This window comes from Clinocottus analis, unplaced genomic scaffold, assembly GCF_023055335.1.
Source record: "Clinocottus analis isolate CAN_PGR_092001 unplaced genomic scaffold, fCliAna1.0.p SCAF_1, whole genome shotgun sequence".
In the NCBI taxonomy this organism is placed as follows: Eukaryota; Metazoa; Chordata; class Actinopteri; order Perciformes; family Cottidae; genus Clinocottus; species Clinocottus analis.
Genome location: NW_027175820.1, coordinates 9467501 through 9494247, shown reverse-complemented (window position 1 = coordinate 9494247; position 26747 = coordinate 9467501). Strand labels below are relative to the sequence as shown.

General features: G+C 41.3%; 1 protein-coding gene across 4 annotated transcripts in view; it reads right to left on the bottom strand.

Annotated features, from left to right (window-relative positions):
- Positions 1-1171: 1171 nt before the first annotated feature.
- LOC137787243 (protein diaphanous homolog 3-like) overlaps positions 1172-26747 on the bottom strand; it is a 155362-nt gene continuing 129786 nt past the window's right edge. For all 4 annotated transcript variants that reach the window (XM_068579607.1, XM_068579599.1, XM_068579581.1 and 1 more), the window contains one exon: positions 1172-2732. In XM_068579607.1, coding sequence (XP_068435708.1) covers positions 2362-2732 — 371 coding nt within the window. In that variant the 3' untranslated portion in view covers positions 1172-2361. The remainder of the gene's footprint in view (positions 2733-26747) is intronic.

The following is a 26747-nucleotide window of genomic DNA, read 5'->3' as shown; positions in this document are numbered from 1 at the left end:
GATGTCTCTCTTTCTCTCTCAATTTTGTCTCCAGTATCGCCACATCACGTGGGGCTTTCTGGACCACAGTATGGACCGTATGTTAATGTGCATTGCTGTTTTAAAGGAAGCCTGTAAGATAAGATAGTCCTTTATTAGCCCCTCAGTGGGGAAATTACGGGATTACAGCAGCCCTTATTCACAGTAAGTAGAGATAAAGATCAAGTAATATAAGTAAACAGTGGAACAGTAATAAAAACACTATTTAAAAATGAAACAGTAAGAAAGAAAATTATTAAATATACAGATGGAATACAAATAAATAATAAAAATGTGTAGAAATGTATTGCACCAGGTGAATTAGGTTAAAGTGTTCAGATCTCTCTCTCTCTCTCTCTCTCTCTCTCTCTCTCTCACAACGCCTTTTTTATGAATTGTTTCTCTTACAAACTTCACACATAACAGAACGGGATACAGACGTCATTCACAGGCTGAAACATGCAGATTGTCCTGTGATGATGAAACTGTGACATTTACATCAAACTGACCCTCACAGGCAAGCAGATGCAGAAAGGAAGGAAGGGAAGAAAATATCCGCCGTGTTACACTTGGTCATAACATGGCACCGCACACTTTGACTCTCTGTGAGGATCACGGGTCAGAACAGAAGAAGCGTGCGGGCTTGCGTTCTGCAAAATGTGATCGGACGCAGTGGAACAGTCTTGGACTTTAGTCACACTGCATTTTACATACCATGTGTTGGGACATACTACATCTTAAATTGACATTAAATAGAAAGGTGCTATTGATATTGGAACACACAGAACATGAGTTAAAAACTTCGGGAGAATTTGGGAACATATGATCAGAGCCCTTTGGGCCTCCATCATCCATGTGTTGGTCTTCAGCCCTTTTCATCTGGTAAGTGCCGCAAACTAATTCCCTAAGTATTTACAAGCAGATACAACCGAAGGCTGAATATTGAAGTCCTATTTTTAATTACTAACCTAGCCTTGATCAATGCAAATATATTCCGGACAGTTAAGATGTGATGCACATGTCTGTTTAAGAACGTGGTGAATGTTAAAGTATAATGACCATGAGCACTGAGAACAAACACACAAACCTATAATACAACCTACAATAACGCTCATACGTTTGAAACTTTTGTTAGCGATTAAAAAGACAAGACTTTTAATTTTTGTTTTATTTTATTGTGAATGTTTCTATAAAAGTGAGCAAATACAACACATGTGCTTAGAATACAAGTAATCGTGGGTGATAGGAGACAGAAGGCAGCATCAACTGTGGTTCGCTCGAGGCTGGATGAACTTTCGTGAACAATAACACTCTGATAGCGTTGTCGTTGTGCAGACTTGTTCTCACTGTGTGCAAATGCCAGTGACACAGAAACAAAGCAGTCGAGTACAACCAAAATAACTTGTCAATGGGATCTAATTGCTTTCATAACCTGCTAGTATAATGTTTTGTTATATCTGGTACGTATCGGTCCTTTGTAGAGACATATTTGTAGTTATATGCAGATAACAATTAGTTTCTTCTTGAATACAAACAATTAGATTAATGCTTTGAATATAAAAGACACTCCTTTACAGGAATTGAAAAGACTCAAGGAAGGAAAAGAACGAAAAACAGACAATAATTCAATACAGAAAGTAATAAATGCAGATGTAAGCTGAGGCTCATTTCATTGTCACATGTATATGAAGATAACTGATGTGTAATTTTAAAACTAAAATGCAGGGAGGACAAGATAATATGATAAAGTTGTAAAATAAATGATCCAGAAGAGGAAATGACAATGTGAAAAGAAATGTGATTTAATTTTCATATAAAATATCATACTTCTGGATTACAAAGAACGTGCTTAACTACATTGCATCTTGTACTTTGTGAGAAAAACTGATATATTCCAATTCTTCAGAATATATAAGGGATTTGAATGTTTTTTGGCAGTGCACTTTACAGGATCAGGTGCTGCGTGTTCTCTTTTAAACTGGGATGTTTGACACTAACATGCCTAAGTGGAACCATTCAATCACATCTTCTGTCAATATATTATCTATTTATTTAAGACACCTCTGAGGACGTTACGTGGGCCAGCTCTCCTCTTCCTATTGGAATGTTCTCCAATTCATACAAATTATTTTCTAATAAGCTAATTTAAAGATCTTGATACTAGTTTGGTTATTTAGCGTTAAGACCTTCACAGGCCTCAAGTCTTTCCAAACTTTGTCTTCCAAACTACATTTTCTGCGTGTTTACCAAACCGTGGAGGCGGACTCTTTTTGGACACATTCAGAGTGCGTTAACGCGTGCGGGCGCCGCGTGTCCTTTCAGAGGTAACGTGCAGACGAAACCTCACAAGGCCCTGAGTTTGGCCAGCAGAGCCTCCAGATCGGACTCTCCGTTGGTGCTGCGCTCGCTGACCGCAACACCGGCGGGGGGCGGCCGGAAGGCCGGAGGCTCTGCTTCCACCTCCTTCTCTTTCTCCAGCGGCCTCGCCGTCTCCCTCTCCACCACTCGCTCTCTGTCCAGCCAGTGGCTGAGACCCGGGGTGTTCTTATACTTGCGGCCGGACTCCGAACACGCAGCAGCCTTGGTTCGGGAGGCAGATGGATGGCCCTCGGACTCGTTGTGAGCCTCCTTGGCAGGGGGAGCTTTCACCACCGCAGAACCTAAATTTATATTCTGCCGAGAGCGAGACCTTTGCAAAGGTGCCTTGTGGTTTTCTGTGAGGGGAAAACACACAGAGACAAAAGCAGTGAGCACAACTGTGAGCATGAGGGAGGAGAAGGGAGTCCTTTAATTAAGTAAAGCAACGGGGTAATGAGATTACAGACCAAATTAAAAAAAAAGGTCAAACAAGCAACGGAATGCAAAATGCAATGGTAGTCGTTCTGCAGCAAATGAAAAAAATTGTATTATAATTGTCATGTACCGTACGTATGTATGTATACATGACATACGTACGTACGTATACGTACATATACGTATAGGGTTAGGGTTATACATACATACAGGTGCATATTAAATTCATACTGTCAAGCATGAGGAAATAATGAATCAGCACTCAAACATATGCACAACAAAGAAAAGGTAGACGTATCGGCATGGGCTCACTGTTAGTCAGAATGAATACACACACAAACAAACGGCCTGGAAGTGAATACTGTGCATACAAACGCTTCCTGCGGCAGACTGTGGCCAGCAGCAAGCTCAGTATGATGAAATGGATATGGCTGATCAGCCGTAACAGAAACTCAATAACTTTGCGCGTCGCCCTTTTCCAGTCTCTTTCCCTTTTCTCTTACATGACACCCTCCCACCTCCACTGATTTCCCCATTATCATCCATTCTCCTTCCTCCGTTCCTCATCTCAGCTCCCTGCTTCTGCAGGAGTCCTCTTCATCTTTCTTATTTCTCTCACCCACCCTTTCCTCCCTCCCTCCCCTTCTCCTCTGGTTTCAGACTTTAAGCGCACCCCCAGACAGTCAGTGGAGCAGTGACGGCCAGATCAGACCTACGTTCTGAATTATAATCCCTCTGAGTAGATCGTAGACTTCATCATCAGTATGTGTGCTGGAAGGAGAGGGTAAATCCATATTCATGTGACCTTGAGCGTGCGGTTTAGAGGAGTGACGCGGGGAAAGACACCACCGCATTTAAAATTTCCTGCGCCTGAAATGTCTGGCAAACAGGAGTCAAACACAACAGAGCAGAACAGAGCGACCCGCTCTGTCAGCCAATCGGTAATGAGTTTGGAGCGTGGCCAGTCAGTCATGACAGTGTGTTTTATGGGCTGCACTGACGAATGACAAGGAACGTCCCTGAACACAACCTCTGACAAATAAATAAGGATAAAGGGAGGAAAAAGAGCAGACAAGAAGGAACCGACTGCAAAATAAAGCAAAGAAAACCAAGGCACGCACACAAGCACACGCACACACACAAGAGCAAACAAGAGGCAGTGGGGGATTATAAAAGGATGAAATGAGTAGAGTGTGTTGCCTTTTTTGTTGTTGCTGTGAACAGTTACCACAGCTGAAAAAGAGGTCTCCTCTCATTATCTCACCCCTTTTGGTCTCTCTTCCTGTTGTTCCAGTCTCAATCTTTAAGAGATGACAATTATTCCCCACTGTGGATCCTGTGCTCCACACTCCCCATCAAATCCAGTTCCTCTCTCCTCCCTCTTAAAGCCTGTCATCTATCCCCCCCCCCCCATCGTGTATGTGTGTGTGTGTGTGTGTGTCTTTGTGCTCGATTAGTCCAATATCTCACAAGCACACATTTCCTTCTCAATTGACACACTTTTAGGTCCTGGTGTTGAGAACATGATCAAATTGGGATATTAGCAATTTACATGTTAACATCTTGTTTACACTTCTGTTGATATTTTTAACTGGAGAGAAAGACGGAGAACATGCCAGCGGGTATTATCAGACATCAGTTTGTGTCAAAATCCAAACACCAGAATCTTGTATTTTCGCATTTATTTCTGTCCGAAAGTACAGTTCTTTTCCTGACAGACCCCTGGTTCCCTTCAGTGGGGAACATGATCAAAGAGCCGGGAGGTTCAGTTTCTGCTCACTTGGCCCGCCTGTGACACCTCGCTGGCCCTTCCTTTGAAGCCTCGCTAGCTTCCAAAAGTACGCCTTCGTCTGAGCTGTAAAACACGTCTGGTAGATGTGAAACACAGATCTTCTCACATGTTGTACTGCGTTAACCAACGGCGGACGCTGGTCAAGAGAACGAGTCAAGTGGAATTCAAAGACAAAACCATCGGCATTTATTGAACACAACACATGCTGTGGCGGTGGGGTTGTGCTTTTATCCTTCTGAGTCAGTTAGACACAATCCCATACAACAATCGTCACACTTAGTGCATTTCAATTCTGCTTCAACCTGGTCTTTCAATTGTGTATGAATGAAATTGTTTGATTCAAGACTGCATTAACTTATTTTAGAACACCTGCAAGTACAACCCCTCCGAGAAATTATATAAGTTGCCACATTATCAGTAGTTAAAAGAATACTACACCTATGTAGCATTGCAATCGTGCAATATTGTGAAATTCACGATGGAAGTAAAAAAAAAGATCAAAATGATTGCAGCAGAGAAAATGTCTCATTGTTCATTTTCATTGTCAAATGTTGGGGCCTCCATTACCCACAATTCCACTTGAGTGCATGCTGTCTGGTCGGAGAGTAGGACGTGTTCTGCTGATAGTGGCTAATGTCCACACCCCCAGATTATTTTCCTTTTCAAACTTGTCCCCCGCTGCGACAGTCTCTGACTCAGGTGACATCACTACAGGCAATTTATCTGATTCCGCACAGACACTTTAAAAAAAAAAAAAAAAACAGCAGCAAAGACCTGTAAACAAACCTTGATGTCTGACATTGGTTCTCCGTTAACAATAAGCAGCGACAAAAAGGACAACATTTTGGACGGTCCCCCAAAGGGACGCATTTTTCACTTAAACGTTGACATCTGAATATTGTTTACCTCCATTTCAGGGTCATATTCATCCATTTAAAACCGAGCACTTTAACGCCACCAAATGTGTGCATGTCCTTGTAAATAACATAGCTCATTGCTTCCGGTATTGCCTTCAACCAGGAGGAGTTCGGGGCGGGTGGGGTTAGTTGGCGCTGCAACCTTTGTTGTTAGCTTGCCTTGGGGTGACTGCTCCTGCAGCCGTGTTTCCAACAGCACTTGATTGTTCATGCTGTGTGCCCTTCTCTTCTACAGGAAGCTGGTGAAGCCACTGTAAAAGCAAATGCTGTGTTGCTTTTGTCACCATTTTCCACTATCACCCCCGATAGAAGCTGATCGATTTTTTAATTTTCTGTCTGCGCATTGATGTAGTAACATCTTGCACTCTTGGATTGATTTTCCCAAAAACGTAGCGGTTGATCTTCACACCTCGCCACGTCTATTGGAAAACCTTCCCCGTCTAATATTAGAGGAGAACGAGAGGTTTGTAAAACCCTTTGCTCCATTTATATTTGCTGCTTCAAATGATGCAGATGAGCTTTTACTCATCTCTCTCCTCCTCCTCCTCCTTCTCCTCCTCTCCTCTCTTGAAGTTGGGAGAAGTTGGGAGGCAAACAAGCTTATGCGGGCAGCCTCAGCAGTGAGACAGAAAGTCAAGAAGAGACTGCAGCAGTGCTCGCTCGTCTTGTTCTCTCCTTACGACTAAAACTAAACCACCTGCCATCATTTAGATGACAATGAAGAGCTAGTGAGCGATTGGAGAGAAACAGTTAACAAACACACACACACACACACACACACACACACACACACACACACACACACACACACACACACACACACACACACACACATACATACATACATATATATATATATATATATATATATATATATATATATATATATATAAAGCCTGGAGATTGGTATTTTCTGGATGTCTGTAAAACATGAACGCGTTGCTAAACTGCAGTCTATCACAGTCCACAGTCCGCTGCCTTCCTTAACTTCTGCTGGAAGGCAGAATGGAAAAGACAAACACTTGAAAAACATTGATAAGAGCGCTGGCAGGCTGAGTTTGTTGCGTCTGTGCTTGCTCGCGCAGCTCTGCTGTAAAATGCGTCTTTAAACTGTAAGTCCCACAGCCCTCAGTCTGTTTCAACCAGCTACTGACACGGGTTCTGTTGCAACGCCAGACAAATAGGATCTTAAACAAAGCAGACTCATCGCCGCTCTGAATGGTTTGAGAATAACATCGGGAATTTCAAGATGGAACCGTGGCGGTTTATTAAATGTCTGATTGGGTGGCATTTTGGAGCAATGTAAAAGGCCCTGTCTTCTACATTTACATTGTCTTTTACAAAAAGTGTTTTTCTATCTGCAAATAGCTGCAGAGAGGAATTCACACTTTCTTCTTGTCAGATCATTTGATCCACTTGTATTTGCCACAGCTAATACAGATGCAGATGAGCCTTTCCTCTCATCTCACACTCTCTTCCCGTCTCTCCGTTCTTATGAAGTTTGCAGTATTTGATCACTTTAAGAAGAGAGTAGTCATGCAGACTGAGAAATACAGAGAGCAATATGCCTTTGTTCCACTCTGTGGAATGATTGACACAACAAGTTGAAGTTAGACACACTCTCACACACACACACACACACACACTATGAAATCACAAACAGCGAGCTGGCTTGGCAGTGTCCTGCATGAGGACAATTTTCCCCATTAGTTGTTTTTTTTGCATCCAGAAGTGGAACATCATGGATCAGGTCAAATTTGTGAAGAAAGAAATAAATAAAAATAGTTGTGCAAAACTGTAATACAATGTATTTAATAATTACTTGCACATGTCTCCAAGGCTATACTTGGCATCTTCAAATTGCGATTGTTTTTGTCCAATTCAATAAAAAATAAAATAAAACAGAGTGAGCAAATCCAGAACATGCAGCTATTGGTGCCAAGCATCATCGTCTTAAAAGTCTGGCCTGCAGTCTATTTTTTTTCCATTCAGGGCTGCAACTCACAACTTCCTCTCCTCTAATAGACGGCTGTACATCCCCCCAGGTGAAAAACAACCTCATCATGTGTATATACTGTGCCGAGAACTACTAATACTGAATGCGCTTGTACGTAAAGAGAGGAGACGTGCAGAGGACAGCAACATTTAGGAGTTGAACAAGTATGGTGTCAGTAATGTGTTGACGCTCCAATGTTCCCCAGTGAGCCTTTCAAAAAGGTAAAAGCTAGAAGACAGCTTGTTAGCTGGGCTGTGTGCATCAGGCTGGCTGTAATTAAAGATCATTACCTTGCTCGAACGCCAGCCATTTAAGGTTCGCCCCTGCCTTGTTAGTCATAGTGAAGTGTGTGTGTGTGTGTGTGTGTGTGTGTGTGTGTGTGTGTGTGTGTGTGGAGCGGTCTGCCTAGGGTTCTCTGTCGTCTGGAAAAACAGCACGTGGGATTAACAAAAAGGATGAGCGGCAACAAGCAATGAAAGGAGATTGGAAGAGGGGCAACAGTGGGAGAAATGGGGGGGATGATGATGATGAGGAGGAGGAGGGAGAATGATGACAAGATGGGCAGAATAAAAAGCCTCAGGACAATGATTGTGATTTGGACTAGACAGAAATAGAGTATGGTAGAGTAGTAGAGAAGTAGAGTATAGACAGAGGAAGAGAAAATAAAGGAGGTGTGGGAATGGATTGTTGAAAGAGCCCCGACAACGATCCCTGTGGGTAATGTGGAAACTAGCACTGTTATAGGTAAGTGAAGCCTGGCCGGCTCTTATGCATATCAAAGTGCTCTTGCTTTGTTTAGCTGTGATTTGAGACCCGCCCTCCCCTCTCGCCCCCCTTCTTTCTCCCATATTTAACAACCCCAAATATCTTTGTAAATACAGAAGAATGGATCATGGTGTTAGCGGAAAAGCCACATCATTTGGAAGCCTTTTAGGCGCCTGTGTGACAGTGTGTATTCACGACGGGTTGGATTGTCTTTTAGTCCTTATTTTACCGCAACAATATCTGGCTCCACATGGTATTTACTTTGTTTGTTTTTTTGGTTAAGATCAGTGCATCAACAAAAAATTAAGCAACATTTGCTTTTACTATCGATAATTCATGAACTATAAAAGCCAAAACACAATTTTCTTGTTTTGTGATTCTTCTGAATTGAACAAATTTGGATTTTGGACTATTGGAAATACATATACACTTTGATGTTAACACAATGGGCTCTTAGAATGATTACTATATTAATAATAATAATTGGCGGATTAATTGATAATGAAAATAATCATCATCTGCAGCCCTAGGGGCATGTCCTTCATCTAATGAAGCCTGAAAGAAGTGCGTATTTCCATTTAGTGACAGTGATGATCAGTTTAAAAAGAGAACACCGTTGGCTCCTTCACAATCACCACTTTGGTAAATGTCATGCCGCTCGTGTGTTTTTGGAGTACAGCTTACACAAGAGGAGATACTTCTATTTGTTTTATAATGTAGGGAGGAAAAAGTACAGTCTGTTATTTCAAGTGTAAAAATGACAACCAATATAATGGTGACACCACATCCTTGGAGATAATCTATGAACACAGTGCATGGGCGCCTGGAAGAGAGAGTGGGGGCAGTTTCTTGACATTTATAGGTCAACCTCCATGACTCACCTACAAACAAATCCATGGCGATCATAAACATTATTTGACTGGACATGGCACACGTTGTGTGCACACCAGGGACACACTCAAAGACATGTCAACACATATCGGCCGCCATGCTTATACAGACATGATTGAGTCACATTAGAATCAAGTGTACATGACAAAGTGAGCAGGGGTGTTGGGGGGTGGTTTACTGCTTAAAACCAAAAAAGGGCAACATGCAGGATATGAAAGGGCTGAGCTGGATGTCCCTCAAGTCTTCTGCCCCTCAGTGTGAACCCCAGCCACTGTGGGAGCAGCCAAGCATGACATCGCGTTAACACGCCTTGGTGCTTCCAACAATGCCTCAAAAGTGAGCTTGGTTCAACTGCCACGCACACACACACACACACATACATATATACACACACACAGACCAGAGGATGCTCTATTGAAAAGATAATTAAAATAAACAATGCCAAGCTTCCGTTTTTATGGACCACAGACTCTCATACACTCCACCGTCAAATGCTAGCGATGCAATGTTTTTCTGAGACATCAACGTCAAAAACACAGTTGTCAAATTCATTCTCGGGGCCTTTCAGGAGGCGACTTTTGCTTGACAGACAGCCATCTTCAATGAACTTTATACACTGTGGACACAAATAGTGCATAGCTGAAGGTTCCGTGAACACAAAACACACACACACACACACACACACACACACACACACACACACACACACACAAACACATTCAATGTCACAGCAAACTAGCATTATCATTATAGTGTAACGACAACTACATGTTTACCACGCACGCATAAAGCAGAGATAATGACGTGACTGCACTCTGCTTTTTGAGGAATATAAATACTAAATTTCAACAGCTTAAAAATAACATCTTCCAGAAATAAATACTTTCCCCACTTTCAACTGCACTGCCACATGTTAACATAACTCTGAAAGAGGAGGAAAAAAACACCATGTTTAGAGTTGTAAATTACCCATCTCTAGCAAGTTTTACAGCTGTGCAAGTTGTTAAAGTGCACTCATGTATTAATGAACCTGCTGTACCAGGCCATGGTCAGCGATTATACAAATATGCAATCTGTAATAAATGGGGTAAAAGAAGCAAAAAAGATGCATGATCTTTTACAATATAAACAAATCTGTCCACTTGTATTACAAAGAGAAAATACACCTGGCAGATGGTTGTAGCAGCCCGGGCTCTTAGTCCTGCTTTACTCTAATTATACCTACATGGAGGGTAATGGACTGAGAATGTTTCCTCCTACAGGTACAGCATCACTTCCTGGGGTCTCTGTCTCTTTGCCTCTGTCACACACGCTCATACACACACACACACACACACACACACACACACACACACACACACACACAAATCCTGACAGACACACACCACTACACGCTACACACCCTTTTTCTAATAAGCATTGGCTATTTCACTGATACAGGTGTATAGCCGGTGTACTCTGCTGCCAGCGGCATGAATTAAACATGTCTTGGTTTCAGGCTCTGCTACCTGTTGTTGTTTGTGTGGTTACTGCTGGTAAATAACCCCAGCAGCCGTGGTCTAATGCATATGTATTTCCCCTCGGTGGCTTCACACTAACTAAGGGTTTCTATCAGGCGCTCTCTCCAGCAGTGTACACCTGTCACACTGGGAGAGTAAAATATTGATCCTTCACACGCCTCCAGACACGAAGCTGCCACGCACTCGCAAATGCGTCCGCAGACAGACAAACACAGAGAAGCACACATTTCTCGGTTAGCTTCCAATCAGCCTGTAACATGGATTAATGAACTGGCGGACTGAAGAGAGGTTCATATGATGGATGAGTACAACGGATATACTCCTATACTGCTGTACACAAACAGACTGCAGTGGAGTGTGGAGAGATTGCATAAGTCATCTGTATCCATAACACATGTTCAGCCCCCCCAGGAGTTTTCGGATAAGTTCCTTTGATAACAAAGAAGAGATGTGACCAATTTTGGAACAAAACATAGTTAAAATTCCACATAAAAACGTCTTGTTTTTACAATGCTGCCGGTTTTCTTTTTCTGGTTTTCACTTGCTAACGTCCAGGTAGGAGGTATGAACAGAACATTAAATGTATGCAATACATAATTTCATGTGTCAAAGTATAGAAAAATTCAAGTGCGGAAAGCAGGCATTGAATGTCTGGGTGGATTCTTAATCTCGTTTCCTTGACTGGATGCTAAATTAAATATAAAATAGTTTCAATTTTATTTATTTATTTATTTTTTATAGGCAAAGTTCTTTTACTGCTACTTGTGTCCAGACAACACTTAAGAGGTTTTGCTTCTTTTGTTAAAAATGTGTATAGAATGTTTATTTTTCTCAAAGTAAATGATGATTAAATGAAAAGCTTCACTTGGTATCATTATTAAAAGGTGGAATTTCATTAATGATCTTTATACGAGTGACTGTTTAGCAACAACGGTGCATTTAGGCAATGTTCAACACTTTAAACACAGTATATCACCCACCACTGTACTGACATCAAAAGGTGATTTCATATTTCAAACTCCAATGGAAGACTTCCATTCTTTGTCTCTTTTGTAGTCTCTCGGAGGTGTTTCTTTTTTGCCATTGTTTTCGCTGCCAGCCGAGGGCTTGTGTTTAACACTCAGGCCGACTCTGACAGCTCTCAATATGCAGGGCCAGTACTGCCAAACAGACTTATGAATTCCAAACAGCCCGGAGTCATGCTCCATATTTCATTGAAGTTGAATATTTAAAAAGATCAACCCACTCAAAACCCTATAAAACCTATCGTTCTGGGGCCTTGTGTCCTAAAAATAAAATCGCATCTGCCATATTGCATTACTGACAGCCACATCAGCCTCCATCTCTTAACCATTTCCCTCTCTCTGTTCCCTTCTCGCTCTGACAAAACCCATCTGGTAACCAGCCTGTCTCCATTAACACAGGTTTTGCTTTCTCCCTTTCAAACAACTGCAAACTTCTTCCTATCTCATTCGCCTCCCTTTCCTCCCTCACTGTCTGCAACTCACAATTTCTTCCCTTTATTGGTAAAGTAACTTTCACCCCTGAGCTGTCCATCAAACTCATCTCTTCTCAGGGAATCACACAGACCACCAGGTAGAAAAGATAGTTCTCCATTTCCTTCCTACAGCACAAATAACCTGTTTTTCTTGTTTCATAAAGTGAGCACAAAAAAAAACACAAGATATTGATCTGATATGGCAGAATTAGTGGAGACAGACGGCAATGCAGCCGGCTTCTGACATTTGGATCAAAGCAATCTGCACTCCAATTAAAAAAAAAAAGATAATCTACATTGACTGGTCAAAATGTGAGAAACGGTCGAAACAAGATGGACTACTTTTTTCACTTTAAGCTTCCCCACTATATGTCATCATTCACGCATTCATACACTGATGGCAGGAACCACGCGAGATGCCATCTGCCCATCTACTCATTCAGACACCACGAGCACAGCAATTTGAGTTTAGAGTCTTTTCTAAGGATACGTCAACTTGGATGAGCGGAGCGTGGGATTGAATCGCCGACCCTCTGATTGAAGGACAACTTTGCTTTACCACTGAGCAAATGTGTGTGCGCCCTTACTATGCCCATGGCATAATTAAGCGTGAAGCAATGACGTATCCAGACATTATTTTGCATCAGAGTGCGTTAAGTGAAGAGAAAACATCAACGCCCGAGCCACTGTTTAAACTTGGTCAAACTAAACCAAAGTTAAGGCACAGAATGAATTGTGTTAACTGATGTACAGTTCATCATGCGCTTAGCCTTGTTAGATGATGAGTCCTCTCTGATGTATTACAACAGTATTACAATAGTCTCCGAACAGCTAGGACGTGTCAGCCAGGTCATCTCAGATATTTAAATGGAACAAACAATATATTTGACAAAGCATATCTAAGGCTTTTTAACTATATTTGAGATAAAACTGTAAAACTGACATTTAGGAAATTGCTTGACAGATTGGTGGAGTTTAGATGTTCATCATATTTTGAAGCAATTCACAAAAAGACTATGGCTGGGCATGTTAACGCATTAAAATTGCGTTAACGGAGCAAACTAATAACGGCGACGTGTATTTGCACGTCATAAATGCAATATACATCAGCACTACTTTTACTTTAAGGCAATTCATACGCTTTATCTACGTGCGTAAGTGTGCACGCAGCCTCACCGACCGGCAGTGTTGCCAACTTGCTGACTTGAAAGCACGTAATGTTATGCAGTTTCTGTTCTCAACGAGCAGCGGGTGCTGCCGCGAGCTGCTCCGTCTCACAAAGCGCTTACAGGCAATCAGTATCACAGGAGCCTCGCGCTGCAGTCTCCAAAAGAAGTTAAAAAAAAAAAATCCAGATCCAGATCCTCTCGCTTTGGAACATGTCAGCTGTCCTTCACATCTCCACCTCATTCAACCAGACTTTAGTGCAGTTGTTCTAGCCAACACAGACTGGACTTTTCTCACAGAGGAAGAAAAACTGAACTGAACTGGAAAATATGAAAAGCACTTATTGCCTTTGTATGGAGTGAATCAATTGCTGGTCTTTAACATACATCTTTAAGGTAAGCAACATACTGAACATGGACAAACGGAGTGGCTTGTCCCCAACAGGGACTCTTACCACTGAACACACTGTTTATATTGCTTCCTGATAAAATACAAATCTTTCTTGTGGTACCTGTTCAGAAAAAAAAGAAAACTGATTCATATACTGTTGTTAACTTGCGGTTGCTCCACAGTGCCTGTAATAATGTTCTGATAATGTTCTTTTAAATTAAAGCGTGCAATAAACTATTTTTACAAAATTATTAAATTTGGCGCGTAATGTAATTAATCGCAGGAATTCGCAGAAAAATCATGTAATTAATCAATTAATATTTTTTAACTTTGCCAAGACCTAAAAAAAGACTTATTTTGTCCAGATACTGACGAAGAGAAAGAGGTTAAACTTGGGAAAATAAACTCTGGAATGTGCCATAAGAGCACCCACTTACAGTGGGCTAGTGTGTCACTCTTACAAAAGAATTCATCTAAAATCTCGTGAAGACAAAGCAGAATTACTGATACTCAATAACTAATTTCAATAAACTTATGTTGCATTTATGTGTAGAATCTGTTGGCTACAGGAAAATATTTTGGTGCAGGTAAACAGTTTGGGTGCGGAGCAAAAAAGTTTAAATGTATTGGCCCAAAAAGGCAATATCAGAACCTACCGGGTATAATCTGACCAAGATTGATCTTTTTATGGGTTTGAAATTAGCTCGTAAATTGGCTACAAGCCTGCTAAACGGTGTCTCTAAAATCCCAAATCCAGTCTCTTATTTCAAATTGCTAACCAGAATGTGAACAAAGAGCAGAGATGGAAAAAGTCTTGACCCGGATAGCTGCTGGCTATGCAACCCCAATAATGTAGCCCGTTGCCTCGAGTGTCTTATCTACTGTCAGAGCGATAGCTGATGTGTACGTAATGAGCATTCTCTGAACCAGAGTAGTGTTCTTCAGTCACTATTTACCCATGTTTAAGAAATATTCAATAATAATGATGTATTTGATAGACAAAGAAAGGTAAGCAGTTCTGCATGAGGACTAACAAACAAACATGGCAGCATTAATAAGGACTCCAGCCTGATACAGACAACACAACAAGGGCCTTTACATTTGATCCACCGACTGAAATTTACAATATGCTAATTACACGCATAGACTTGATTTCACATGTATTTGTTGATGAATAAACATCGCGAATGCGCGTGTGCACACACACACACACACACACACAAACACACACACACACACACACACACACACACACACGCCTGTGGGCATACCACCCACCAGTTGGCAGGAAAAAAATTAGATCAAATCAACACATACTAGAATTAAATTTAAGAGACAGGCAACACATCGGCCAAAATTGTGTAATCAGGGTGACGGTGTCATTACATACATTACTAAATACCATGGACATAAAGCTTGTAAACTTTTACATTGAAGGGGTCTACAGAATGACTCAAAAACTAAGGCGGGCTGTGGAGAAGTGTTTTCGACCAACAGCCTGATTTTTTACGACAAATAAACAAACACATAGCCCTGCTGCAGGCAAAATACATCAATGGAGAGAAGAGACAGCAAGTGGACAGTGTGATGGCACGTTCCCACTGTGCTCGTACAAAGAGCAGAAGAGAATAGAGAGCATGCGCATGCAGAGATTAGCGGGCTTTTCCATGTTGTGAATGCAGCTGCTTCAAAGTAAACGCTTCCACAGACTTGACTGGGCCATTTGCGGTGGAACACGAGGGAACTGGTTCAATGGGGCACACATTTGGATTTCTGGCTTCACAAACTGGAACAGACAGCAGCAAGCCTTGAGTCCACATCGAGGCATCTGAACCACCCATCACAAAGTTCTCCGTCACATGACAAGTGTTCCGTGTTTTTCCACAACCTACTGTATGGCTGACAGGCTTCGATGGCACACAACCTAGCAAAGGGACTGCCAGCATCACCTTCTCCTCCTTCCCAGCCGCTCTACTCTGAGTCATCAGTGAAAAGAAAGCAAAATTCACATGGCCCCACCACAGTGCTTTGGGGGTAGTATTGCTATCAATGCAATTAGAATCATAGCTTTTTCCCAGTGAAGGTCAGCGAGAAACACTCAGAGAGAAACAAAAAACAGAGAGAGAGAGAGAGAGAGAGAGAGAGAGAGAGAGAGAGAGAGAGAGAGAGAGAGAGAGAGAGAGAGAGAGAGAGAGAGTCAGAGAAGAAACAAATTATCTGACGGAGCAGTCCGAGTTCAGCTCAGACTCTGTCCAGGGGCCTCTTCCTCTCATACAGGCTTGGCAATTAAAAATACATGCACCAATGGGCTATGCAACTCTCTGAAGTACATGCAATGACACAATTACACCTCCCAATACATGTAAATGGACATAGCCATTCAGCACAGCTTGTGTGCCCAAATGAAAGCCTATTTCATAATCCTATGCATTTAGAACCGGTGGCCTGCCAGCCTTGTTCAATTCAATGAACCTCGAATCAATGCAGCAGATAAATCACACGGTTGAATAGGAGGTTGTACACTTCACGGTTCAGGGGGGCACATGAACTCAATCACCTGGGAAAAGGTACGAATCTTCCCAAAATAAAACTGTAGTTCCTCACACACCATGAGACCTCTGCAGGGACAAACAACAGTAGGCCAGGACAGCGGTGTTGATGAGATTGGACCTTATTGATTTTAATCAACACGGAGCGAAACCGAGATGTGTGCCGTCTCAGTCCAGATGAGGAAACGCATTAATAGTGATGCTTCATTTTGTGGCCAGCTGTTAGCAAACACCCAGGGGAGGACTTTCCTGCTGAGCGGGACCTGTAGCGGTGACCTCAGTGTGTGAGTGTGAGGGTGCAAAGTCGAGTCACTGGCACCGTACATGTATGTTTATGTATTGATGGTTTAGCACAAGCGCATCCTAAACAGATCTGGCCTGAGGGAGAGTGCAGTGCTTTGCTGTAAGTGTGTCATCCATCTCATTCCTTGTGAGAGCCCCCAAGGGACCCATATCAATCCATGCTCCCTTCAGATGTTCTACATCTCGCCCAGAGAGCCAATGGCCGTGCGGACAATGGAATGGGTTAATATTGTAAATGGCCGGTGGAGGATCACCGCTAAAAGGGCCACCGCACATTGAAAGCTTTGACTAAGAGAAAGAGAGACATGGGAGTTAAATGTGCACCTATCCATCCACGGCTGCATCAACAATCAGAGAACCACAGAACGTCCCGCTGACAAAGCACTTTACGTACACAGAAGTAAATTGTTTTGCTAGTTCAGTGCTCGTGTTAGCCTTGACCTACAGAAACACATGGAGCAGATGTGGAACAGAAGGTGTGGGGGTAATTTACTTGAAATCCACATTCACAACTCTCTTATAGATACAGAACCTTGAGCAAAATCAAAGTGAACACACACACACACACACACACACACACACACAGGGGGTGTCACGATTCACCAACTGGAATCGATGTGCTGGGCTTAATGTCTAAGATACAGCTGCATCGATTCAAACCGCTTAAATCAAGGCAAAGCTGGAAGGGAATCAATGTGGACATTTCTGTATCAGTAAAGCCTGCTATGACAGGCATTCTTTAATAAAAAAGCAGCTAATAATGTCTTTTACTTTGTGTTTCCCTTTCTTGTAGCTGCCAGTCTTGTCAGCTCAGTGAAAGTTCAGATCATGTGTTAACCACCGCTTGCTCTTAAGTGACGGAGGAGGAAAAAAAACAACTTTGCACTCTGATGTCCCACATGCCATTTTTTTTGTTGGGGATTTTTGGCCAAAACAGCAGATAAAAGTTAAATATGTATGATTATGTTGTAAAACCTGATTGAACTGTGACTACTCAGGAACTACCCAGGTAACATTACATGAAGCATCAACCCTGTCGGAGACAGAATTCCTTAACCTGCAAAAGACATCAAAGTGTGGCTCTGCTTCAATATAGAAATAGCTCTGTATGTATTTGTATGAATTCCTGTATGAATCAAACCCTTGCCTTTTATGAAATACTTCCCTCTTTGTCTCGATGTGAATTGAATATATTGCGACAAGAGACACCCCTGTATTTTAAACTTGCACAGTTGTGCTGTGTGCTCAGCACAATCAGATATACAAAATGGTGTTTGTTTTCTTTAATCAGCCAATGAAAAGAACAATGGCTCAGTGGGAGACATCACAGCATACAGGAGCGCCTGCAGCACAATCCTACTTGTAATTATCACAACACCAATCAGCAAACATGCGCAAGACAAACACAGGAACAAAGAAGAAATCGAGGGAGGAAACAAACAAGTAAATAACTTCAGAGGACAAGACAATGCACCATGACAGCATGTAACGCCCTCTGTCTGAGAACAATCAGAGAGGCTTTGGTGCCGTTGCTATCATTGATCAAACAGGAAATATCGTTGTTTTTTTTTTCAAGGAGGAGAAGAGCGCACGGATGTGCAGCAACGTGTGTGTGTGTGTGTGTGTGTGTGTGTGTGTGTGTGTGTGTGTGTTCTGACTGCTTTGGAAAGTTAGTTAAATGACGCTTTTACTCTTAGCTGTATTACTCTAGCCAGGAAGTGCACTTAGATGTTCACCCAAAAGATATATAAATACATATCATATCCAAACATCACTACCACCACTAAGAAACTCCTTAATACTCAACCTTTATACACCAACCAATTTTTGATCCCGAGAAATGGGTTTTTGCATAAGTAAAAGCACACGCAAATTATGACTAGTGCAACATCTATATGAGAGCACGGGAAAGGGGCATGAAGCAAAGGTATGCATTAATGAAACGCAAGCACAGCCTGAAACAAACAACATGTCACATTGTAAAATGGAACAACAGAGCCCTGCAGAAGCAATTATACAAAACCACAGAGGGATTCAACTAGTTGCGCGTCTGCTTTTTTAGACAAAGAGAGCTAATATTCCAGGAGTTCTAACAAGGAACAGGTGCTTGTTAGAAAGAAAAAAAATCCAACTCGTGCAAATGTGATTGATCCGAAATGTTTTTTAAAATAAACAAAAGGCACTTTTGTTTGTACCGAGATCCAGGTTATCAATAGCTTCACCTACCGTTACAGAAATGATCTGACTCTTTAATTGTAGGGTAGACAACATGTTCATTCAATTAAAGAAAATTCCTCCATCAGAACACGGCCATTTCTGATCATGCAAACGAGATGAGACAGCAGTCAGTAGTTTCCATTCAATTAAATTTGTGAAATTTTAAGCAAACTTTTTGTTTTGTCGCACAAAAGAATGCAAGTTTGGCACATTTCGACCAACTCGTTTGCAGCAAGCGTGGTTTTGTGAGGAGTTTCCGGAGCAGGCTAAGCTTTACACATGGCTGTTATCTACTAGATAAAATAGTAGCGGTAGGGAGTTGTGAACTGGAAACAAGTCGCATTGGCTCCATGACAGAGAAATGAAGGTGTTTTGGAAATTGGTTTCAATTGTTAAACTTTTGAAGTTGTAATTGTTCTTTCCTGTCAGCTGGTCTTTGGCCATGTTTCATGATGTCCAAAGACAAAGATAAATTAATTATTTTGCAAATGCATTTCCATATCCTGTTTCCTTTAAAAGAAGCTCCCCCGCAAACCTCACAAATAAACACACTTAAAGTGAGTGAAAAACATTCTTGTTCAATTAAAGAAGTTTAATCGAATCTTGCCGTTTCCATCCAGCGTTTACACCATCAATATAAACAATACACAGACTTTCTTCTGAAGAGTCTCTTTTCACTTCCAGGTTAATTTAAAACCATTGTCAATCCATTGTCCGACACCAGCAGACACCACTAATCATAATGTGTTTTCCAGAAAACTAATCTGCTGACAGCAAGATTTTTGCGAACAACTCTCCCGCCCACAAATGCAAATGCAGTAAACAGAAGATGTGGAATACAACCGAAGTTACAGTAATGTAGAGAAGGCACAGGAGCAGAGAGAAAGAGAGAGAGAGAGAGAGAGAGCACATGAGGTACTGTGATGGCAAGAGTCAGAAAACAGTAGAGGCACAACTTGGCCTGAAACATGGCTTGTAATACGTCCATGGCTGCAATTACAGTCGTCACTTCACTGTTGCTATAGGCTTTGGTCTCTGGCCATGCACAAATCCGATTTTGTTTGCACTGATTTCATATCTGCCAAACCACTTGGCGAGGAGGCCGAGCTTACATTGTTATTGGAATTGCTCGGGTCTGGACATAATCAGACATCTCTAAACCCAGAAGGAAGATAACAGGAGAAGAACCAGCTTACACGTCCGGTAAGAATCTATGGTGTTATCCTGGTGTACAGCAGACACACACATTAAACACCGGTCTGGAACAATAATCCTGTTCAGCTGCGACAGATGGATGATGATTAAAAAACATTAGCAACTGTTTTAGTTTGGCTCGTACAGGTTCTCACACTAATGATAATAATGCTGGATTCTCCAGAATGGCAAAGTGTTTGATACGAAAGCTTTTATTTTCTGAGGCACACTTTTTTTTTGCCAACAAGCAGTCAAGATTTGCTCTGGGGTGGACGGGGCTGGACCATGTTTTTCAAAGGACACCATCTTTAAAAAGTGAGAAAAGCTGGCGCTGCAGAGATGTGCATAGTAGAAAGTGCAGTTACTTGTTAACACTTTTAATTATGTTTAATTTTGTGGTAAACCATTGTCCATTGTACAGAATGTTCTAATTAAGGGAAACAAATTAAGGGGAACTCATACAAAAATAATCCATAAGATCATTCATTACAGATCAAATAAATAAAAATAAATGTGCAATCTCAGCGTTCATCTGTCTATAAGAGTAAAGATTAGCATTGGCTTGCCACTGGTTTAGTTTGTATGCACACGACCAGCGTGCATATAGAGACAAACATTTATAGACCACAAACAATGTACACTGAATGGTTCGTGCTTTACACAGATTACACTGTGGAAAAACATGTTATTGAATAAAGACAATATATGGATCATATTTGATATAGCTGGTGGGTCACTGCCAATGCGGATGCAGGCTTACTGCTAATTTCCAAACTTCATCGTGCATCAATGACTTGAGTCACAAAAGAAATGACAGGAGAAGATTATGAAATGATTCAAGCCCTGATCCTGTTTTCCAATACAGACCATGTCTTGAATAAATACGGTGTTGGATGCTTTACAAATGACATCTCTCTCTTTCTCCCGCTGTCTCTAATTAAAGGATTAGCCATAAATGGTTGTTTCTGAATGGAACCGAGAGGAAATCTCCACAAAGACGCTGCCTGACAAACAGGTATAGGAACACAACCAGTGCAATCAACGCAGACACCCACTGGAAGCGGCTGCTATGTTGTGTCGGCTAGTGACTACTAATGGTTCACAGCCATAGGTTGGTGGAGGAGAGGGAAGAGAGAGATGATCTTTGTAGAGCTCATGTTTTCCACTCAGCATGTACACAGCCGCTGCTGTGCGTGATACACAGAGGATACAGAGAAAGGTGAGCACAAAGCCAAAGGGAAAAAAAGGAGACAGAGCTTAGGAAGCCTCATTTCTCTTCCATCGCCAACACCAACCTCCTGGACTTGCTTGGCAAATGCCACTTGATCACACACGTGGGCCTACATAAGAATGTCATGATACGTTAATTTGTGCACACGCTCACGCACTTATTTTCTACTCTACACATTGATTGTGCGGGTTTGCTGTGGCAGCAGGAACAAGACACATAGTACCTCGTACACAGCTGTAGCTGTGTCTGTGATACCCGGCTACCTGGATCTCATTATAACCTGATTAGATGGCCTGTTGGAAAACAGCTGTACACATGCAGTATAAGCAAAATGGCCCGAAGACACAGACGGACATATACTCAGACATGGATGGTGCTAATGTCTCCTCCTCTGTGGCTGCCATTTCAAAATAATGGTGGCATTTCAAACAGGAGGACTGTGACAAATCCTGACAACCTCTCCCTTGTTACGACTCCTCCTGTCTCCTCAGCCACTTTCTGTCAGGCAGAAGGTGTTTCAGTGGCAAACGGACAAAGCACCTTTGTGGCAGGGGCTTTGACATCATCGGTTTGGCCTTTGTATGCCAAACGAGGAGCAGAACATCAAGGTCTTTTTCATCTGTCGGCTTGACTGTGGATGTTAGTAGGGAACCGGTTGTCAAATCGATTGTTTTAAATCAAAATTGATGAATCTCAATGTCGCGACAGTTGGGATTTTGATTGCGGCCTCACGACCGATGACAATGTTTTAAGAACAAGAAAGTTTTACCTAGGGACTGCCGATTGCTGTTACTTAAGTTGCAACTCTAACTGGCTAATTGAATTGGGTTTATCGCCATCTCCTACCAGTTGTAGTGGCGTGGGTGTTAAAGAGGAACAAAGAGAAACCATGACATTGTTGGGCTTAAAAGGAGAGAGCAAGGCGACACAATGAGGATAAAATGAACAAGCAGAAAGGGGAAGCAGGGTTTTATGAATGACGGAAACAGATGACTGGAGGAGAAAAGGGGAAGGAGATGGTGCACAGCCAGAAAGAAGCAGGGAAGGTGAAAAGCAGAGTGGGATTTATTTTCACCTGTCAACAGCACTTAAGGCCATAAACACATACAAAGCTTGAGCCTCTGGGGCATTAGGACAATATTAGTCTGTGAGTGTGTGTTTGTGTGTGATGGATGATTCTTCACATTTATGTAGTTTGTCATCAGTGTTGACCATGTCAGCACCCAAGTTGAATGTAATCCTCCTTGAGAAACCACAAACGTGTGGCGACCAGTACATCAGTGCCGTCACTGTGACATCGGTGCGACAGTAACCGTTAGTGGAGGCGCCATGGGCACCCTTCCACAAACACCAGTTAGACACACAACCGCACTTTTTAAAACAATAGTATCGTATCCCGGATTTTCAACTGATCTTAAAACAACTGCTCCACACTCCATGTACGGGTACATACCTCTTGTTCCCCATGTTCAAGTGGTCGTATGAACCCCAAATGAGTTCTAATACATGTTACGTGTTTGTTCATATAATTCTTTTGAGATTTTTTGTTTTTTTTAAATGTATATTTTTATTACTATTATTTTTTTATAACATCTAGCATGATTATGAGCAAGATTTGCCAACAATCTGTCCTCGAGTGGTCCCCATGTTTTTCCAACTCCATGGGTAAGGGCCTTAACAACATCCCACATACTAATAACACACCTTTATGGAAAGGTCAGGACCTAAAGAAATAGAATCCCTGCAAAACAAAGCGTTGACATATTGGGAAGGTGATTTAGAAAAAAAAAAGTGGCATTCGGTTCAAAAATAGAAAAGTTACTTGTTCTATGGGAAAACATTATTGGATTTTTGCGTGCTACGGCTTTAAATCTTCAGGAGCTTCTGCTGGTGCTCTATGAGCCGAAACATCCGCCCTTCAGGGAAACCTCTGCCTTCAAAATAGTCCGCTGGTGAAAAAAAAGGAGAAGCTGCGGCTGTTTTATGACTTTCCAGGTACTAATAGGGGGTTTACAAGGATATGTATGGCTTTGTTAGATTTCCTCAAGCCTTATGGTTACGTGGATGTGTTTGTTAGTGAAATCTGACTTTGCTAAGGGGTACTTATCACAAGTTTAGTGAAACATTACAGTCGCTGCAGCAAGTTCATGGAGTTACGCAAGTGCTTAAATTGAACAGTTACATTACATTTTTTAACCCATATGTATATTCTCTCAAGGGTTACATTAGTGTAGCACTTTAAATTAAGTTAATATACATTGCGGTTGCGGAGACAATTAAGTTCATGTTTTAAAAAAAGAGAATGGTTTTCTCGTCGGGGGCTTCACAGGTGACAACACGTTGAATAGCCAGTAAATTACAGCCGTGATTCTACACTTGCCTGAGTGTTGGCTCTTGATCTCCTCATGAAGACCTCATGAGGATATTTCCGGGGAAAAAAACAAAAACAGTTCTTATCACTCTGTTGCAACGTCGTGATGGGGGGGTGAAATATTAAAGATGAAGCAAACCTAGCAGAGAACTAATGACGAAAACGACTGACTGAAAAGGTAAAAGGGATTCTTTTTTCAACCCCTGGCTCAAAGGATGCAGAGGACATGGCAGAATGACTTAATTCATCACCTTTTGTGAAAGCCTTTCCATTAAGGCTTTGTGTCTGATCTGTGCCTCGGCTTATTAAATACCAACAGGCAAATATACTCTGAATGTGTGGATAGAACTCAGACAGAAAAGGGAGGTGATGACTTTACGTGGTGTCTGGGCCTCCTGGGTCTCTTTTTATTTTCTCTTGTATTCTCGACACAAAAATGTCCACAAACATTTGAAAACTGCAACGTCGTCTTCCCTTCACAATGCTGCCAATTAAGAGTAGCAGGGAAACATGGGATTTTCTGCCAAGAGAGACATTACTGTGCATGTGTGTGTGTGTGTGTCTGTGTGAGTAAGAGAGAGAAAGAGAGAGAGATTTTGAGGATTACAAACACGCTTGAGAAAATGAAACTGCAGGTGTTATCTGTCATTTGTCATCTGCTGTTGCAAGTAAAACATGCATTTGTGCTGTGTGTAATGAACAATATGCAAATCCAGTTTGGAGTTACTCCCTCTGATTGGAATAAAGGCTGCTGTTAAACCGTAATAAATTAAGACACAAAATCTACCTCAGGAAATAATCATTTTTGCCCACATGACTACTTTACCAGTAATAAAAAAAGATCTAAAGATATGAAAAGGGTGTGTGTATTGCACCCAAAACACAAGAGGTGTTCAAGGCTGCAGCCAGCTGTTTTTTCTTTCCATCACGGATTAATTTGCCAATTTGTCTTTTGATTGATGATTTGCCTATTAAACGTCAGGTAACAGTGAAATATGTCAAAGATTATACACATATATATTTTATATATATTATATATATATATATATATATTATATATTATATATATATATATATTATATATATATATATTTTATATAATATATATATATTTTATATAATATATATATATATATATATATATATATATGTGTATAATCTTTGACATATTTCACTGTTATCTATATATATAATATATATATAGATTAACTTCCTGTTAGTCCCGAACAATATCTATCTATAGATATGGATATCTATATATGTATATATGTGTGTATATATACACATATATAGCTCTCTCTCTCTCTCTCTCTCTACGGTTCCTAGCGAAGCAGGATCTACAGATCAAATGTTAGTTGAATAGTGTGATGTCTATAACTTACTGTATATACATAACTAATTACTGTATTGCAGTTAGCCTGCGTGTGGGCAGCTGGCTGTGTGTCAGACTGATCAACTGAGTGACCAAAACAGGGGAAAAATGCTGCAAAAGGGAAAGAAAGAGCGAGCAAAGCCTCAGATGCATGTGAGTACATAGCCTGCCAGTTTGGCTCTGGTGACCTTGTTTGCATGATTAGTAGAGCCACTGGGGCGTGATTGGCCCTGTTACAGTATTCTCCCTCTCTTCTCTTCCTTCCTGTCATCTCTTATTTATCAATCTAACTTTCTTTTACTAGCCTTTTCCCTCCTTTTGCTTTTTTAATTCAAAGCAGTTTGTTCAATCTATTTAGTGTCTTTTTTTTTTTTCTCCAAATGTTTCCATTCCTCCATAATCCAATGCAGTCTTGATAGTGTTGTCGACGTTCAGGGTGTACTAATGTTCAGAAAGGCAAAGCTCACGATTATATGTGTCTTCTCTCAAGTGGTAATATAAATATTACCTATGGAAAGCGTGAAATTAACAAAAAGGTGATAGCAAGGTGATGAAGCATTTGAATAATAGCCAGAAGAAGAACAAAATTTACTGACAGCAGGACACAATTAGAAAATAAGATATAGGTATATAAGGTATAGGAGATGCTGAATGGGTTGACTTGGTTTCTGAAAACATTCAGATTTCTTTGTGATGACAGTATCGGCTGTGTTGAATTGTACCGACTTGTCCATGTTGTCCTTTTGAGGGACCCTTGTGTCGGCTATTTGTTTTTTTTTACCGTGCTATTTATGTCTTGCTGCAAAAGCTAATTACCTTCCGAGGACAAATAAAAGTTGAAGTTGAATAGATAAAAGCAACGAGCAGATGCCTAACTGGTATGTTTTAGAGCAGCGTGTGGGGGCAGAGAGCGTGGACTTATTTCCACCAGTAAGCTGTGCCAACAAGCACAGAGCCAACAAAACACAAGAAAATGGTGGAAGAAAAGGGTCAAAGACCCGCTGCTCTCTGGCACACATGCAAGGGCGGGAGACAGCTGTGATTCTTAATACAGATAATTACTCAGAATTTGACATTATCAAAACATAACTTTCTATTTTTGTCTCAAAATATTATAACTGCATTGCAAAGGTTTATTTGTAACATTTTTTTTTCCAACAGTGGCCCCTAATATTCAATATCTTCCACTATGCGAGGTCTAATGACTTGATTAAATCAAGTTGTTTTTTTTTTTAGTTCAAAGGGAAACCTATTTGTGTAAATAGAACATCTCCTTTTCCTTTCCTCTCAGTCGTTGTATATTGAGTGTTTTACGTTAGGGAAAAATTGCACAAGCATCCTGGAATTGAAATGGAACCGCTGTGACCCTGAGGTAATGATAGGAGATGGGTTGACATAGACAGAGTCAGGTGAAGACATTTGAATGACATGGGAAAAATGGTGCTTGACGGCCAACCAGTTAGGGAGTGGTTTCAACTGTCATCTCTGTCAACGTGGGAATAGCAGCAGGTTGGAGGGAAAACTGTGTGTGGTTTGTGTGTATGTGCGCAAGAGAGAGAGAGGGAGAGAGAAAGTGTGAGCGAGAGACAGATTGCTGATGCATTCATGAGAAAAATGGTGAAACGCATCAGTGCTGCAACGAACACGAACAATGCGGAGGCTCGTGTTGCTGAGCCTACACTGTACATCATTAGAATTTGGCGGATGCAGAGTAAGCTGTGAAATGCATCGTGCTTTGAGATAACAGGAGGAGATGGACAACG